The sequence below is a fragment of the Polypterus senegalus genome, chromosome 1 (genome assembly GCF_016835505.1).
Source record: "Polypterus senegalus isolate Bchr_013 chromosome 1, ASM1683550v1, whole genome shotgun sequence".
In the NCBI taxonomy this organism is placed as follows: domain Eukaryota; kingdom Metazoa; phylum Chordata; class Cladistia; order Polypteriformes; family Polypteridae; genus Polypterus; species Polypterus senegalus.
In genome coordinates this window covers 202,589,723-202,609,796 of record NC_053154.1, presented here as the reverse complement: position 1 = coordinate 202,609,796, position 20,074 = coordinate 202,589,723, and the positions used below count along the sequence as shown (strand labels likewise).

Genomic DNA, 20,074 nt, shown 5'->3' with positions numbered 1-20,074 from the left:
AATCATCCCTTTATGAAAGTATATTATCTCTTAGAAAGTGAAAGTAATAATAAATCATCAACTATGTAATTAACTGACTAAAACATAAAAGCATTATGCTTAAAGTCTTAAAAGACTTTCAGCCTAGCATTGATCCTGTTAGTCACGATGTCATGTTCAAATGAGACACCACCTTTCAGGAATGTCTCTCTTTTATATTGGACAAAACAGAAGAGGAAGCTTCTTTGCCTCTGTTGCCCTCAAGGGGTGGCTTCCCAATGCTGTGAGGGAAAAAGGAGACAAGACTGTTAGCGAAAGTTCCCCTCTTGTCCTGGGGTGGTATCACCTACCTTAGGTGAGCCTGAAGGCATTCCTCTGGCGGGCATGCGTGACAACTATCAATACTCTACTTAAAAGGTGTGAACTTAAATTACACAGATCCACAGAAAAAGTAGATCCTTTCTTTGGCACTGATTTAACCTTTGCCCATTGCATTGCATTCCGTGCCCCCACATGTTTAATACATGCTTTAATGCATTTCATCATGAAAATAATGTCAAGTATTTATCTTAGCATTCTAAGTGTTCAGGAATATGAAATTAATGTATTCTGTGCAGTGGTCGCTGCCTGCACCTATTAGTACAAGAGGAAATCAGTTTAAGAAGCAAGTACCGTGGTAAGTAACATGGGTCAGGGAACACTTAACACAAAGTATTTAATGTGCTACATTAACTTATGATGGGGTTTGAGAAAATCTAGTAAATTAAATATTCATTTTAAGATTAAGTTTAGTTTACAATGTTCTACTTTAATGATAAACCACGAGAATTAAGTTAACATGTCAACTTCAATCTAAACATAAATGGCAAGAATAAAGTAGAAATGTCAACAATAAAGTGGAAACATCGACTTTATTGTCGACAAATTTTCTTCACTGTGTCCTCATTATTTTTTCTTCTTCCGTGGCCCTAATATGCTTCTGTAAGACAGAAAGCATATTACTGCTTACTTTAAACTAGTGAGCTAAATAGTGACCTTCAACAAATGAAAAGTACTTATCTGGTTCAACACAGAAACAAGACTAATTATTATTTATTTAAAAAGCTGCACACTCACTTTTACCTTGCGCTTCTGAAAAAAAGTGAAGGAAAGAAGCATTTATAAAGCAACACCTTATTTTAGACTGGCTACACGTTTCTACTGTCTTACATAATTTTCATACCCATATTAGGTCTTGTACGTTGCAATCCTGCTTGTTTCTTCTCCTGAAAGTTAGCTGTGTTCATCTTCAGGTTGAACATGGGCTCTAGACGTGTAGAACCACGATAGATCCATTCACACCTCTTATCATCCTGGAACAGAGCACCAGCATCCTGGGAATCAGTAACAGTGCTGAGGTAACAACCCTAGCTAATTATACCATTTTAGTACATTAAAAAAAGACACAATTCAAGTAAAATTTTAAACTATGGAAACAGCTTTTGCAATCTCTCCTCTTTTACTCTTATGATTGTTTCACAGTTGCAAATCTCTGCACCATCATGTCAGCTTAATATCCTCAACCATTACAGTGTAATTCAGAATATCTTTTAAAAATTACAACAAGACACTAAACATTTAAAACTGGTTTAAACTGGTGGAAATAAATTTCTTCTAAATTATTCTGCCCTTTCTGTGCATTTACAACTAATGATACATTTAAGCATAACTGCCGTTATGCAGACATGAATTGGTGAGTTTATCAATTCAAAGTATTTTTACTCAGCACACTTCTTCTAAGTTTGCAAATATAAACACCTCAACTAACAGTTTCTTAAACAATGATCAGTCCAAATACATGATTTCATATCATATATAAAAGAAATATACAGTATATGTGCACACAAATAAACAATTTTATTTTCAAAAAAGATTTACCTCTTGTGTGAAAAGTGACAGGTAAGTTGTTGTCAAGAGAATGCAAATATCTTAAATGCATTTCACTCTTTACATGCTCTCCATAATGTGTTTCAAGAAAAGTTTTTTTTTTAAACTAGTGTATTTCACCTTCTGGCTTCTGATGTATACACAAAAGATGTAAAGAAAACCTTCAGCTCATCACAGCTGGCATCAGACCACCTCTGCAACCTGGATTTCAGATGCAGTGTATGCTGCTGGATCAGTGGCTGTGCACGTCTGTTGGGGTCACTCACAATTATACCTAACATGTTTTCATATCACTTATGAACGTGTGAGGCTATCTGTGTCTTGTTCCCAGTTCTTGTCTGTTTGGAAGGGTTTCCTGTGACATAAAGAAAGTGGGCAAAATCATATGTCTCATTAGGGTCTTAATGAGCAATGTTATCATATTTTGTTGTTCAAAAAAGAAGCCTATTACAGAGATTAACCTATGGAGATTAAACTACTAAAAGGACTTTAATTCTCAACAGAGAGAAGTAGTGCACAGGTGTAAATAGGAAGAGCCCTGCCCTTTAAACAGAGTTGCCGTTCACAATGGCATGGCAGGAGGGCAGCAGTCAAAGTTTATCTTATAAAAAATGGGTTATCCATATGATGCTTGAGTGCTTTTTATTTGCAGACTAAATAATATTTGTCCACTTAGGATATAATTATCCTAAATAATGTTTTCTATATCTAATTTATAGTATATTCTGTAGAATCAGCATAGACAATGGTAGAGAATTTTTGTGATGTTACAAAGGAGTTGAAAAGTGCATATTAGCTACATTTAAGTATACATGTTTCTCTCGGCTACAAAAGCTACATTCAGACTGCAATTAAAAGCGACTCAATTATGATTTTTGGCTCATATCTGTTTTTGTTGTTTTGTTAACTGTTCAAATTTATTTTTTTATGGTAGCCCCAAAGGGCAAGTGACAAAAAATATAAAGGTGTGAAGCTCACAATTAAATGTGATGCAAACAATTAAACAAGGTGGCACCCACAATCAAATGAGGTGAGGTGCAGAATTAAATGTAGTGCCACACAATTAAAAAAAGGTGATGTGCACAATTAAACAGGGTGGCGTGCACACTTAAGGTGACACACACATTCAAACAGGGTGACAGTCATAATGAAATGTGGTGCAACACAAAATAAGAGATGACATGCTAACAATCAGAGAGGTGGCAACAAATGAAAGTGTATGGAAAGGGTAAGTACCTTGGCAAAACTAAAGGAAAACACTAGTGGCAAGATTTATCTATCAGTCCACAGGGGACGTTTCCGATTAAGTGGTGTGATGAGTGAGGGAAAGTTAAAACAGCATTCTTTCTCAATTAAATTGTTGGTGATCACAAATCCTGGTGTATGTACATGATGGTGTACATCCATTTCTTTAAAAAAAAAAAAACAAAAAAAACACACACAAGTAAACTGGGGTACTCCCTGTTCTTTACATTGCCTGCAGTGCGGTGTTTGATAGTTTATTCCAGTTTGTTAAGATTCTACATGCCATTTTATTGTAATGACAATCATTAAAGGAATTTATTTGTAATCTAATGTAGTGCTCCATGGTGATTTTACTTTTGATCGAGTACTAAACTATTGGAGAGATATAACAGCAAAAGAGACAAAAACATCAGCACTTTCGTTCATTTATATGTGCTCCAAGTGTCCATATGTTTGACAGTTATGGATATTGCACAGTATTACTTGTTCAAGACAAAAAGGCATTCCTTTAAATTAGTTTAATGACTTATCATTCCTTACACTTTTACACAAATCATTTCTGTACACCTTTGCTTGTCATCATCCCTCTGTGAGTGCATCATCTCTAATTATGCAACTTAAAGCAATTCAAAATCGATACAACTGCATACCAGTGTCTATCCTGAATCTGCATGATTAAAACAAATTAATTCATCTGGCAGATGTGACCTAATAGAAAAACATGGTATCCAGCTACACTGTTCACAGTGCAGGAGTTCTGCAAATTACTCAGCTCACAATGGTACTCCCTGAGCTGTTAAGTAAAAACATATGGACACAAGAAAGATTATGCAAGACTCCCTCAGAACAATTTTTGCTTAAGGTGCAACATTTAACAAAACAAGTAGCAATTCGGCTGTTTTGGTAGGCCCTTTTCGCATTTCTCTATAAAATGATCAGATTCATCTATATATAAATAAAACAGTTCTATGACTGACTGACAGACAACACACAGACCAAACCGCTGGACCTAAAGGGCTGAAATTTTGGCAGTGCATTCCTATAATGACATGGAAATTTCATCCCTAATGGGGTGAATTGGGACACTCCAATACGTTTCTTGCCACTGAGAAGAGAGGCGAATGACACGGCGTGCATGCATGGAATGAGGAAAGGGATGCTCAAATACAGAAAAAGCCTATAGAATGGTTTTGTGAACGGGCCATTTTGACTCCAAAAAACGATCAAGCTGCGTTCATTAATGACATGTTGCTGAAGTCCTTTGACGGAGAAGAAATGGTCTACAAGTCGATAGACAATGTCTGTAATGCAGATGAAGCCGTTAACTATCCGGTAGAGTTTTTAAACTCCCTTAAACCACCGAAGCCTTCCATACAATAGGCTTACCCTACGGAAGGGCACACCCATAATGCTCCTTCGGAATTTAAAACCACCAAAACTGTGTAATGGCACTAGACTGCAAGTCAAAGCCCTGCATAAAAATTTAATTGAAGCAATTATTTTGACCGGGTGTGCTCAAGGAGAAAAAGTGTTCGTGCTGCGCATTCCTCTAATATTCAATGACTTCCCCTTTGACCTTAAGAGACTGCAATTTCCCCTCAAAGTATGCTTCACCATGACGATAAATAAGTCTCAGGGCCAAATTTTGAAATACACTGCTGTAGACTTAAGGGAAGATTGTTTCTCTCACAGTCAGTTTTACGTAGCTTGCTCAAGCGTAAGTTCGCCCACGTGCCTGGTAATATTAGTGCCGCCCAATAAAGAAACAAAAAATATTGTTGATAAGGAAATCCTCTAAAAAACAATTAAATATTTACACTCCCACGGCGTGAGAAGTTCCACGCAAAGAAAGTCACGGCAATAACTATAACTTCATATATATATTTCAGAAAAAAAAGTATATTAAAACAGAGTCCCGCGCGGACGAAGTCGCAGGTAAAAGCTAATATTGCATAAATAAAAATACCTCACTTTTTAACCAGTCAGCCAAAGAGATAATTTAACAGTGATGGTAAAATTCTGAACATAATCTTATTATATAGCATCCATAAAGATGTAAATTGCATTTAGGTCTCTGAAATAAATAGAGAAGGCTAATATAACTACAACTTATAACTTTAGTATTTTCCTATAATTTCTGTTCACTGTATCCTCATGAAAGTATGCAAGGAAGGCAATCTCACAATCTAATTAATGCACAATTGTAGTTTTTCTAGCAAGAGAAAAACTAGAATATATACATTCATATAACATGGCCAGACTAATATTTAAACATACTTTCAAATCTCTCATACTGTGCAAAAACAAACAAAATTTGAACAATGATTTAAAGATTCACAAATATTTTTGAACTAACAAAATACCCGTTTCGCAGCGGAGAAGTAGTGTGTTAAAGAAGTAATGAAAAAGAAAAGGAAACATTTTGAAAATAACATAACATGATTGTCAATGTAATTGTTTTGTCACTGTTATGAGTGTTGCTGTCATATATATATATATATATATATACTGCTCAAAAGAATCAAAGGAACACTTTTTAATCAGAGCATAGCATAAAGTCAATGAAACTTATGGGATATTAATCTGGTCAGTTAAGTAGCAGAGGGGGTTGTTAATCAGTTTCAGCTGCTGTGGTGTTAATGAAATTAACAACAGATGCACTAGAGGGGCAACAATGAGATGACCCCCAAAACAGGAATGGTTTAACAGGTGGAGGCCACTGACATTTTTCCCTCCTCATCTTTTCTGACTGTTTCTTCACTAGTTTTGCATTTGGCTACAGACAGTGTCACTACTGGTAGCATGAGGCGATACCTGGACCCTACAGAGGTTGCACAGGTAGTCCAACTTCTCCAGGATGGCACATCAATACGGGTCATTGCCAGGCGGTTTGCTGTGTCTCGCTGCACAGTCTCAAGGGCATGGAGGAGATTCTAGGAGACAAGCAGTTACTCTAGGAGAGCTGGAGAGGGCCATAGAAGGTCCATAACCCATCAGCAAGACCAGTATCTGCTCCTTTGGGCAAGGAAGAACAGGATGAGCACTGCCAGAGCCCTACAAAATGACCTCCAGCAGGCCACTGGTGTGAATGTCTCTGACCAAACAACCAGAAAGACTTCATGAGGGTGACCCAAGGGCCCCATGTCCTCTAATGGGCCCTGAGCTCACTGCCCAGCAGCATGCAGCTCGATTGGCATTAGCCATAGAATACCAGAATTGGCAGATGCACCACTGGTGCCCTGTGCTTTACAGATGAGAGCAGGTTCACCCTGAGCACGTGACAGAAGTGAAAGGGTCTGGAGAAGCCATGGAGAGCATTATGCTGCCTGTAACATCATTCAGCATGAGCAGTTTGGTGGTGGGTTAATGATTGTCTGGGGAGGCATATCCATGGAGGGTCACACAGACCGCTACAGGCTTGACAAAGGCACCTTGGCTGCCATTAGGTATCAGGATGAAATCCTTGGACCCATTGTCAGACCCGATGCTGGTACAGTGGCTTCTGGTGCACGACAATTCCTGGCCTCATGTGGTGAGAGTATGCAGGCAGTTCCTGGAGGATGAAAGAATTGATACCATTGACTGGCCACCACACTTTCCTGACCTAAATCCAATAGAACACCTCTGGGACATTATGTTTTGGTCCATCCAATGCCACCATGTTGCACCTCAGACTGTCCAGGAGCTCAGTGATGCCCTGGTCCAGATTTGGGAGGAGATCCCCCACAACACCATCTGTCATCTCATTAGAAGCATGCACCAATGTTGTCAGGCATGTATACAAGAACACAGGGCCATACAAAGTGCTGCGTATAATTTTGAGTTGCTGCAATTAAATTTTGGCAAAATGGACTAGCCTGCCACATAATTTTTCACTCTGATTTTTGGGGCGTCTTTGAATTCAGGGCTCTGTAGGTTGATCATTTTCATTTCCATCAAACGATGTGGCATCCTTTCGTTCCTAACACATTACCCAGTCTATATCAGTATAGATATCCAGGAGGATTTCTTTTTCCCATTGAGATATGATGTGTTTTCAAAGTGTTCCTTTAATTTTTTTGAGCAGTTTATATACATACATATATATATACATATATACATACATATATATACATACATACATAAATACATATATATATATATACATACATACATAAATACATATATATATATATACATACATACATACATACATATATATATACACATACATACATACATATATATATATATATATATATATATATATATATATATATATATATATATATATATATATATACAGTAATCCTCGCTATATCGCTTCAACTTTCAGGATTTTATATGAAAGCATAACTAAATATATAACGCTGATTTTTCAGCTGCTTCGCGGGTTCTGTGGACAATGTCTTTTTACTTCCTGTACATGCTTCCTCAGTTGGTTTGCCCAGTTGATTTCCAGTTCCAGTTCAAGTTATGACCATTACGTGTAGAATTTCGAAATTAAACCTGCCCAACTTTTGTAAGTAAGCTGTAAGGAATGAGCCTGCCAAATTTCAGCCTTCTACCTACACGGGAAGTTGGAGAATTAGTGATGAGTCAGTCAGTGAGGGCTTTGCCTTTTATTAGTATAGATATATATATGTGTGTGTAGCTATGTATATGTGTGTATATGTATGTAGATATATATAGCAAAATACCTGCGCTTCGCAGCAGAGAAGTAGTGTGATAAAGAAGTTATGAAAAAGAAAAGGGAACATTTTAAAAATAACGTAACATGATTGTCAATGTAATTGTTTTGTGAGTGTTATGAGTGTTGCTGTCATGAAGGATTTGATTATCATTATTTCTTTCAATCAAGTTCGTATTTGGAGGATGTGTTGTGTTCAAGTTATATTCCGTGTTTGTCATCCGTTGTAAAGATAACCGGTTTCATTCATCGATTCCTTTCTTACTGCATCGATAAACAGCTCGTCTTCCTCTTTATCTGAGACATCACACAATGCATGCACAGGTTTTTTTTGCACTGTCTTCCTTTAGCAGGACATTGACTTTTTCCACCGTGTGCTTTGTTTCCGCAGTAGCTGCACTTATGAATACTGTATGCTTCTATGCATCACTCGCTTCATATTCTTTTGCTGTCTTCTCAATTGTGTAATGCATTTTTTGTTCAGTGCTCTTTGGATCTGTTGCTTTTTGTCTGCGTACTGCGTTCACAGTCAGTTCACGTGAGCTGCTCGGAGTACATGCATCGAAGGTTCTCAGCTCTGCTTGTGCTAACTCATGCAATCTTGCGATGTTCACAGCTTTATTTAATGTTAGCTCAAACCCGCCAATGCGTCTTCTCATTAAACTTGTATCTCACGAATATCGTATTCGTCGTAGGCATGACAAACGCCAGCAGCAGCGTGTCTATGAACTTAATTTAAACTTAAGGTTTACACAGTGCTTTTTTCCGCAGTAGCTGCACTTATGAATATGCTTGTATGCGTCACTCGCTTCATATTCTTTTGCAGCCTTCTCAATTGTGTAATGCGCTTTTTGTTCAGCGCACTTTGGAGCTCTTCCTTATTCTCTGCGTACTGCATTCACAGTCAGTTCATGTGAGGCCGCTCTCTTGTGTGATCTTGCAAATACTTACCTTATATAGGCAGGCACTCAATTACGCCTCCCACCGCGACCGAGCTGCAGGCTATGGCCGTATATATGGTCGAAAGTAGGTTCCGGTTATGACCATTACGCGTAGAATTTTGAAATGAAACCTGCCTAACTTTTGTAAGTAAGCTGTAAGAAGTGAGCCTGCCAAATTTCAGCCTTCCACCTACACGGGAAGTTGGAGAATTAGTGATGAGTCAGTGAGTGAGTGAGTCAGTCAGTGACGGCTTTGCCTTTTATTAGTATAGATGAATAAAATATATACAGTCATGTGAAAACATTAGGACACCCTTTGAAAGCATGTGGTTTTTTGTAACATTTTTAATAAATGGTTATTTCATCTCCGTTTCAACAATACAGAGAGATTAAAGTAATCCAACTAAACAAAGAAAACTGAAGAAAAGTCTTTTCAAGATCTTCTGTAAATGTCATTCTACAAAAATGCCTATTCTAACTGAGGAAAAAGATAGGACACCCTCACATGTATTCCCTCTTAAATTGGCTCAGATCTCACACAGGTATATCACACCAGGTGCACATAATTAGTAGATCGTTACTCTGCATGTTGAATGAGGCTTGCCCTATTTAAACCTCAGACATTTAGTTTGGTGTGCTCCTGACTGTTGAAGTGAGAGTGAGCACCATGGTGAGAACAAAAGAGCTGTCAGAGGACTTCAGAAAAAAGATTGTAGCAGCCTATGAGTCTGGGAAGGGATTTAAAAAGATCTCAAAAGATTTTGAAATCAGCCATTCCACTGTCCGGAAGATAGTCTACAAGTGGAGGGCTTTCAAAACAACTGCCAACATGCCCAGGACTGGTCGCCCCAGCAAGTTCACCCCAAGAGCAGACCGCAAGATGCTAAAAGAGGTCTCCAAAACCCTAAAGTGTCATCTCGAGAACTACAGCAGGCTCTGGCTACTGTTGATGTAGAAGTACATGCCTCTACAATCAGAAAGAGACTGTACAAGTTTAACTTGCATGGGAGGTGTGCAAGGAGGAAACCTTTGCTTTCCAAGAGAAACATCGAGGCCAGACTGACATTTGCCAGAGATAAAGTTGACAAAGACCAGGACTTCTGGAATAATGTTCTTTGGACAGATGAGTCCAAAATTGAATTATTTGGACACAACAGCAGAGGACATGTTTGGCGTAAACCAAACACAGCATTCCAAGAAAAGAACCTCATACCAACTGTGAAGCATGGAGGTGGAAGTGTCATGGTTTGGGGCTGCTTTGCTGCAGCAGGACCTGGTCAGCTCACCATCATAGAATCCACGATGAATTCTACTGTGTATCAGAAGGTGCTTGAAGAACATGTGAGACCATCAGTTAGAAAATTAAAGCTGAAGCGAACTGGACCATGCAACATGACAATGACCCAAAACATACTAGTAAATCAACCAAAGATTGGCTGAAAAGAAGAAATGGAGAGTCCTGGAATGGCCAAGTCAAAGTCCAGATTTGAATCCCATTGAGATGCTGTGGGGTGACTTGAAAAGGGCTGTACGTGCAAGAAACCCTCAAACATCTCACAGCTGAAAAAGTTCTGCATTGAGGAGTGGGGTAAAATTTCCTCAGACCGATGTCGAAGACTGGTAGATGGCTACAAGAACCGTCTCACTGCAGTTATTTCAGCCAAAGGAGGTAACACTCGCTATTAGGGGCAAGGGTGTCCTATCTTTTCCTCAGTTAGAATAGGCATTTTTGTAGAATGACATTTACAGAAGATCTTGAAAAGACTTTTCTTCAGTTTTCTTTGTTTAGTTGGATTACTTTAATCTCTCTGTATTGTTGAAACGGAGATGAAATAACCATTTATTAAAAATGTTACAAAAACCACATGCTTTCAAAGGGTGTCCTAATGTTTTCACATGACTGTATATAAATATATATATATATATATATATATATATATATATATATATATATATATATATATATATATATATATAAAAAATCTACAAACTGCATAAAAACTGCACAAAAAATTACCAAATTGTCAATTAATACATACAGTCATATGAAAGAGTTTGGGAACTACTCTTAATTCTTTGGATTTTTGTTTATCATTGGCATCATAACAAAATTAGACAGGTGCATACATTTGGGCACCCCAACAGAGATATTACATCAATACTTAGTTGAGCCTCCTTTTGCAAATATAACAGCCTCTAGACGCCTCCTATACCCTTCGATAAGTGTCTGGATTATGGATGGAGGTATTTTTGACCATTCATCCATACAATATCTCACCAGTTCAGTTAAATTTCATGGCCACCGAGCATGGACAGCCTGCTTCAAATCATCCTATAGACTTTCAATGATATTCAAGTCAAGGGACTGTGACGGCCATTCCAGAACATTGTACTTCTCCCTCTGCATGAATGCCTTTGTAGATTTCGAACTGTGTTTTGGGTCATTGTCTTGATGGAATATCCAACCCCTGCATAACTTCAACTTTGTGACTGATGCTTGAGCATTATTCTGAAGAATTTGTTGATACTGGGTTGAATTCATCAGACCCCTCAAATTTAACAAGGGTACCTAGTCCCTGAACTAGCCACACAGCCCCACAGCATGATGGAATATCCACCAAATTTGACAGTAGGTAGCAGGATGTTTTTCTTGGAATGTGGTGTTCTTCTTCCGCCATGCAAAGCGCTTTTTGTTATGATCAAATCAACAATGATCAATTATATGAAATCAAATATGATCAATTAACAACAATCAAACAACAACTTTGTCTCATCAGTCCAAAGCACTTTGTTCCAAAATTAATCTGGCTTGTCTAAATGAGCATTTGCATACCAGAAGTGACTCTGTTTGTGGCGTGAGTACAGAAAGGGCTTTCTCATCACCCTGCCATACAGATGTTCTTTGTGCAAATTGCTCTGAATTGTAGAACGATGTACAGATACACCATCTGCAGCAAGATGTTCTTGCAGGTCTTTGGAGGTGATCTGTGGGTTGTCTGTAACCATTCTCACAATCCTGCGCATATGCCGCTCCTGTATTTTTCTTGGCCTGCCAGACCTGGGTTTAATAGCAACTGGGCCTGTGGCCTTCCATTTCCTGTTTACATTCCTTACAGTTGAAACTGACAGTTTAAACCTCTGAGCCTTCCCCTAAACCATGATATTGAACGATTTTTTGAGAGTTGCTCTGAGGCTCCCATGCTGTCACTCTTCAGAGGAGAGTGAAAGGGAAGCACAATTTGCAATTGACCACCTTAAATACAGTACCTTTTCTCATGATTGGACACACCTGTCTATGACGTTCAAGGTTTAACGAGCTAATCCAACCAATTTGGTGGTGTAAGTAATCAGTATTAAGCAGTTACATGCATTCAAACCAGCAAAATTATAAGGGTACCCAAAGTTTTGGACAGTCAGTTTTTCACATTTCATTTAATTTCATACAACTAAATACTGCTTCACTAAAAATGTTTGTTCGGAAAACACCCCAGTATTCGGATGTTCCTAGGAAATGAGACATACCACTGTTATCTTTTTTGTTGAAAGTAGAGTAAATTATTATGCAGGCTCAGAGGAGTTCCCAAACCTTTTTATATGACTGTATTTTGTGACCTAATACCCCAAAACTTTTGACAGCTAACTAGTTTTCATACATCCACCATATAGAGCGTGTATAAATTTAACACTATAAACAAGGAGGTCACTTTACTGGGTATGTCTATCAAGACAATTGCATAATCGCCTATTAGACTGAGACTTTTTACAAAACAAACGCATATATATTAAAAAAAAAATTAAACGTGGCATAAAATAAACATTCAAGTTGGCTCCGACTGCCCCATAGGTGTTGCCATTCAAAATAAAAATCCATCACTAAATATTTTGCTTGCTCCATTTCATTTCATTAACATAAACCTACTGTCATGTTCCTGAGGCCGGGGAAGAGCACAAAGGTGTGGCTACAGTGGCTCGAGCCCTTATACCTTTCCCCTCAATGGCCCAGGTGTCCTTTTCTCCCATTAGGGCCTAAGCATCACCTTTTCCTCATAAGAGAGAAAGAATAAAACACCATAAACAACATGCTTTGTTAAAGCAAGGTAGGCCACTATATATTATTCCCTAAAGAAACACAATAATGTCGAAAATAACTATTACTAATAAGTACATAACAAGAATTCTAAAATAAATGTTAATGTACTGGTTGTGTTATTTCTGTATGACGCCATGATGAGAAAGTAGTTCTATTTACTCGTGTAAGTTGACTTTGATTTTAAAGCCAGCTTTTTTTAGTTTGCTCTTTACAGTTTTCAGACAATCTCTGTTATTATTAGAGATTTATTTTGATAACTGTTTTTCAGAGCGCATAGCATTTTCTTCCTCTTAGCTAAACTGCTTTACAATAGAATCTTCCACGAGTGCGAGTTCAGCCGGGTGACTGCAGGAGTGGGTAGACATGAAAGACACTCAATGTAAGTCATTTATGGACGATATTTTGCAGGAAATTATACACTTATAATGAGGGGTAAATCATCAGGTATCTTCAGCAAAATTATCAAAAGTACTTGAAGTTGTGCATGCCACATCAAACGACCCCAGGGGTTTACTCCATAATGGAAGTCAAAGTTACTCTTTTTCTCAAAACTTCAAAAAAATGTGGATTAGTAATAGAAGCATATGGAATTTTGTTTTATGCTATTTAATGGTTGTTTATCATGAATATTTTTGATATTTCATTCTTCACTGATGGTCCTAGCCCTCTAACTGCCACACTCAGAAGATTAAGAATGTCAAACTTCTGTTACAATTAAGAATATTTTGATTTTAAACATTTATATTGAAGCACACATTTTAGTTCAAATATCCGATACAACTATTCTTGTTTTATTCTGTACTTATACCTCATGAAGTAAATCATTACATTTCTTACAACACCCTTAATTAGGTCGCTAATTAAAATTTTTTCATTCATTTCTTCCTGTACAAGTACGCAGGAGTACAAAACCCAAAAGCTGACAACACCTATTAAGCAAATATATTATATTATATATATATATATATATATATATATATATATATATATATATATATATATATATATATATATATATATATATATATATATATATATATATATATATATATATATATATATATATATATATATATATATATATATATATATATATATATATATATATATATATATATATATATATATATATACACACTAGCAAAATACCCGAGCTTCGCATCGGACAAGTAGTGTGTTAAAGAAGCAATGAAAAAGAAAACGAAACATTTTGAAAATAACGTAACATGATTGTCAATGTAATTGTTTTGTCACTGTTGTGAGTGAAGAGTGTTGTTGTCATATATATATATATATATATATATAGCAGAATACCCGTGCTTCGCAGCGGAGAAGTAGTGTGTTAAAGAAGTTATGAAAAGAAAAGCAAACATTTTAAAAATAACGTAAGATGATTGTTAATGTAATTGTTTTGTCATTGATATGAGTGTTGTTGTCATATCTATCTATATTATATATATATATATATATATATATATATATATATATATATATATATATATATATATATATATATATATATATATATATACAAAATACCTATTGGCAGCGAGAAGTAAAAAGAAAAGGAAACATTTTAATAATAACGTAACATGATTGACAATGTAATTGTTTTGTCATTGTCATGAGTGTTGCTGGCATATATATATATATATATATATACACACATCTATACACATATATATATACAGTTATATATATATATACATATACACACACACACACATATATACATACTGGATATACACATATATATATACAAATCTACATATATATATCTACATATATATATATTAGGTGGGACTCGATTAAAAAAATTAATCCAATTAATTAGAGGCTGTGTAAGAATTAATCTTGATTAATCGTATGTAATTGCACACGTAAATTTGCCCCAAATCGCAAATGTTTTTTTTAATTTAAAAGGGTTTTAGTGGGTGACAGAATCAAATAATAGACATGGACATGAATATTGTAAACTGAAGCTGTTTTAATTTCTGAAAAAAAAGCTTTTAAACTGCATTTGAATTCAAAACAGAAACAAAAATATCATCCCTGGTTAAAATTGGGCAGACTTAAAAATAAAGTGGTAGTTTAAGTACTTTAAGTACATTTTCAGAATAGTATTGTCTTTAAATAATAATAACCAAAATTTCAACATAAAGTGCAGTTTTTCTTCTTAAAAAATAAGTCAGAAACATAAAAGGTAATTTGACCAGCTTACTCTTTAAACTCTGAGTAACATTAGCCAAAATTATTTTGTACATTAGGCTAAAACAGTGTGATCATTGAACATTTTGTAATTAGATGTATTTAGAATTACTAACGGTCACGGAAGTCCAATGATCCCCAGTAAGAGCCACAAAGTCCGCTTTCTGTAATGCATCTAATTTTGCTTGCTTTTCAGTGTGCACAAAACCATGCTTTTATCAAGGCTTCGCTCGGTAGTCGAAATGATCAGTCGTAGGAACGCGCTTTATTCCGACTCTAACATTTTTGTAGCTGTGATGTGTGCATCAGTGTAATGGATGTACCAGGAAATCATGCATTGACAAAAGTTCCGTTTGCTTGGAATTGAAAGTGTGATTAAATGCGTTATTTTTTAACGCGTTATGGAGTACATGCATCGAAGCTTCTCAGCTGTGCTTGTGCTAAGAAAGGAAAATATTTTAAAAATAACGTAACATGATTCTGCGTTAACCTAATATTTTTCATACGTCCCAAACCAAGGAGATGGAAGGTAAAATGAATCGGTAGCGCGTACATAGTCAGTACATCCCTCTCGAATCGAACCTCAAATGTCGTTAGAGGCTTAAGACTCTACAATTAGCCACAGCGTGTGGCTTGTCTATGCTAAAGTATGTATTGTAGATCGGGTATATATATACATTTATATATATATACCCGTGTATCGCAGTGGAGAAGTAGAAGTTATGAAAAAGAAAAGGGAACATTTTAAAAATAACGTAACATGATTGTCAATATACAGTAATTGTTTTGTGAGTGTTATTGAATGTTGCTGTCATCAAGGATTTGATTATCATTATTTCTTTCAATCAGGCTCGTATTTGTAGGATGTGTTCAAGTTACATTCCGTGTTTGTCAATCGTTGTAAAGATAAGAGGTTTCATTCATCGATTAGTTCCTTACTGCATCAATAAACAGCTCGTCTTCCTTTTATCTGTGATGTGACAAACTGCATGCACGGGTTTTTTTACACTGTCTTCCTTTAGCAGGACATTCACTTTTTCCACTGTGTGCTTTGTTTCCGCAGTAGCTGCACTTATGAATATGATTGTATGTATAAGCGCTTCATATTTTTTTGCTGCCTTCTCAATTGTGTAATTCGGTTTTTGTTCAGCACTCTTTGGAACTGTTGCTTTTTGTCTGTGCACTGCATCAGTTCACGTGAGCCGCTTGGTGTTCTTGCATCGAAGGTTCCCAGCTGTACTGGTGCCATCTCGTAATGTCAGCTAAGACCCGGCACTTAAAAGTTTCTCTCGCAGTTTCAATGAGTTTGTGCCAAACACCACCCTGACCATCTCATCTTCCTCTGCATAAGCACAGTCCTTCACCCGTGAACATTTACCGGCAGTGTTTGTATTGGATTGCCGCTGATGGACGGCCTTATATGGGCAGGCACTAAATTACAAGCGCTAGTGGCAGCCTGTCTATGAACTTAATTTAATATAAACTTACGGTTCACGCCGTGCTTTGTTTCCACAGTAGCTGTACTTATGAATATGCTTGTATGCATCATTTGCTTCATAATGTTTTTCTGCCTTCTCAATTGTGAAATGGCGTTTTGTGCTCATCGCTGGAGTTCTTCCTTGTTCTCTACGTACGAGGCGTGATGATGTCACACGAAACTCCACCCCCCGCGGCCATCTCCAACTCAAGACTCCATTACATTATATGGGAAAAATAGCTTCCAGTTATGACCCTTATGCGTAGAATTTCGAAATGAAACCTGCCCAACTTTTGTAAGTAAGCTGTAAGGAATAAGCCTGCCAAATTTCAGCCTTCTACCTACACGGGAAGTTGGAGAATTAGTGATGAGTCAGTGAGTGAGTGAGTGAGGGCTTTGCCTTTTATTAGTATAGATATATGTTGTTTTCATATCTATCTATCTCTATATATATATATATATATATATATATATATATATATACCAGCTTGGCAGCGGAGAAGTAGTGTGTTAAAGAAGGAAAGAGAAAGAAAAGGAAACATTTTGAAAATAACGTAACATGATTGTCAATGTAATTGTTTTGTCACTGTTATGAGTGTCGCTGTGATATATATATATATATATATATATATATATAGCAAAATACCAGCTTATGCGATGTCATGTGTTAAAGAAGTTATGAAAAGAAAAGGAAACATTTTAAAATAATGTAACATGATTGTCAAAGTAATTGTTTTGTGTATTTGGCGCAGCGTCACAAAGTTGTTTTCGTCTAGCTGCATCAGAAAATGTACCACAACGTCTGACACGCCTCCTTTTAGTGTTTTCTCACAGCTTGGATTGCTGCTGTCATATACACACACACACACACACACACACACACACATACATACATATCTTCATATCTACATATCTATATACATATCTACATATACACATATATATATATATATATATATATATACATACCTATCTACATCATATATACACATACATACATACATACATACACACACACAAATTATATATATGTGTGTGTGTGTGTATGTGTATATATATATATATATATATATATATATATATATATATATATATATATATATATATAATGTAGATAGGGGTGTGTGTGTGTTTATATATATATATATATATATATATACACACATGCATACATATACTTGTGTGTATGTTTGTATGTGTCTATATGTGTGTGTATAGCTTTGGTCACTGAGTGCAAGGGAAAAATAATAAAATATAGTCTATAAGTTATTAAACAGTAAAACATTAACGTTTTAAGAAGTACAGGTACATTGAGCACTACTGGAGTGGTTTCAGGTAAACTACATTTTAAAGACTGTGTAACACAACAGGTAAGTAACTAACAGCAGCTAAAATGTATATGGATCATCTCTCGGTAGTAGATCCCTTTTGAAAGGCGCTACACGACGGCTGTGGTATAGAAATTACATTTTCTATGTGAACGTTCAAATTTGTGCCTGTGGTAATGTGCCTTACCGGCATTTAAAGAAAATTAGTTTTGTGTCCTCTGCAGTGTTAAGAGAGAAAGGCTTTGGTTTGGGATAAAAGGTGTAAAGAAAGGAAATTTGCCTTTTTCTTTTATATAGTGTAGAGAGACGTCTTCGCTGACGATATGAGCACCTTATCGGGACAGTCACGGTGGGTCTTTTGTAGACTGGTGAGACGTCCCAGCCATTAATTGGCTGTGATGGCACTGTTGGTCCTTCACTCCTGTGCGTGTCTTCATAATTCGAGCTGACGACCTCATAATCGTATATGTGCAAAGCGAAGCGCCTTAATATTAGTTTGCTGCGGTGTAGAAAAGGGATCCCGTGTTTGCACTTGTCTGGGCAATAGCTGAGGGGGAGGATGAAAAAAAATTAAAAGTGCTCACTTTGACTTAAGGCAGAAGCGTATTTAGCGTCTCAAAGGCCGGCACAGCTATGCGCGCGCGCGCGCCGGCTGCTCGAGTTTTGTAGGGCAGGAGACGCCACTTTTGGCAGAGATGTGTTCGCTGACGTTATGATTGCCTTTTGGGGACAGTCGCGGTGGGTCTTGTGTAGACTGGTGAGACATCGCTGCCATTAATCAGCTGTGATGGCACTGTCAGTCCTCCACTCGTGTGCGTGTTTTCATAATCCGAGGTGAGGACCTCATAATCGTATCGTGCAAAAGAAAGTGTGAATCGCCTTAATATTATTTTTCCGTGGTGTAGAAAAGGGGTCCCGTGTTTGCACTTGTCTGGGCTATAGCGCAGGGGAGGATGAAAAAAATTAAAAGTGCTCACTTTGACTTAAGGCAGAAGCGCAGTCAGCGTCTCAAAGGCGGCACAGCTATCTTGCTGCTGGCTGCTCGACTTTTGCAGGGCAGGAGACCCCAGTTTTTGTACACACGTTCATGATATCAAAAGTCTCAGCGCTCTTTGGAGGTCATTCATATATTATATATATAGCAAAATCCCGTGTCTACTTGGCGGAGAAGTAGTGTGTTAAAGAAGTAATGAAAAAGAAAAGGAAACATTTTAATAATAACGTAACATGATTGACATTGTCATGAGTGTTGCTGTCATATATATGCCTGCCTAAATAAGTCACCCTTGCTTTGCTCTTACTTTATTTACCGTTCATTTAATCATGGCTATTGGCGGAAAAATTATAAAATAGAAGGAGGATGGCTTTACCAAAACAATTATTGATGGCGAATCGATTATTCATAAAGCTTGAATTGGTGATGTTTTTCTGTGTTAACCTCATATTTTTTCAGACTTCTCCTCAAACTAAGGTGGTGCGAGGGTAAAATGAATCGGGATGCGCTGATCAATGTAATCGGTGTACAGTACCAGGAAATCATGCACTGACAAAGCTCCCCTTTGCTTGTAATGCAAAGTGTGATTAAATGCATTATTTTTAACGCGTTATGGAGCACATGCATCGAAGCTTCTCAGCTGTGCTTGTGCTAAGAAAAGGAAAGATTTGAAAAATAACTTAACACGATTGTCAATGTGACCTTTTGTAAGTAGTGCCTGGAGGATTCAGTGTGGAGAAACTCTATAGAGACAGCGTGTGTATTAACTTGTGGATTTTTCTGTGAGTATTTGGTGGCAGTCTGACAAAGTTGCTTCGGAAGACGGCATTAGCCGTGGAGCTCAGCTCAGACCGAAATTAGATGAATGGAAGGGGATATGATGACGTGACTCCCCCACCCGCCTTAACTGTCAATCCACCACAAACACAGTCTCTCGGAATTTGCATAAGCACACCCCTTCACCTACAATTTTAACTTAGTTACAAAGTGATCAAAACTCGTTTTATATCCTCGTCCTCTCATTAAACTTGTATCCCACATTACCTGTGGGCATGTGAAACGCCAGCGGTAGCCTGTCTATGAACTTAATTTAAAGTTTAGGTTTACACCTTGCTTTCTTTCCGAGGCAGCAACACTCATGAATATGGTAGTATATGTCACTCGCTCGCTTCTTATTGTTTTCGCTGCCTTCTCAATTATATAATGCATGTTTTCTT

General features: G+C 37.0%; 1 protein-coding gene across 2 annotated transcripts in view; it reads right to left on the bottom strand.

The window, feature by feature from the left end:
* The window catches only part of setdb1a (SET domain bifurcated histone lysine methyltransferase 1a), a 171,125-nt gene that overhangs the window by 52,432 nt on the left and 98,619 nt on the right, over positions 1-20,074 (bottom strand). Inside the window, exon 10 of one of the 2 annotated variants that reach the window (XM_039767415.1) lies at positions 1,202-1,352. In XM_039767415.1, the coding sequence (XP_039623349.1) occupies positions 1,202-1,352 (151 nt within the window). The remainder of the gene's footprint in view (positions 1-1,201; positions 1,353-20,074) is intronic. The other variant, XM_039767422.1, reaches the window with a different exon arrangement.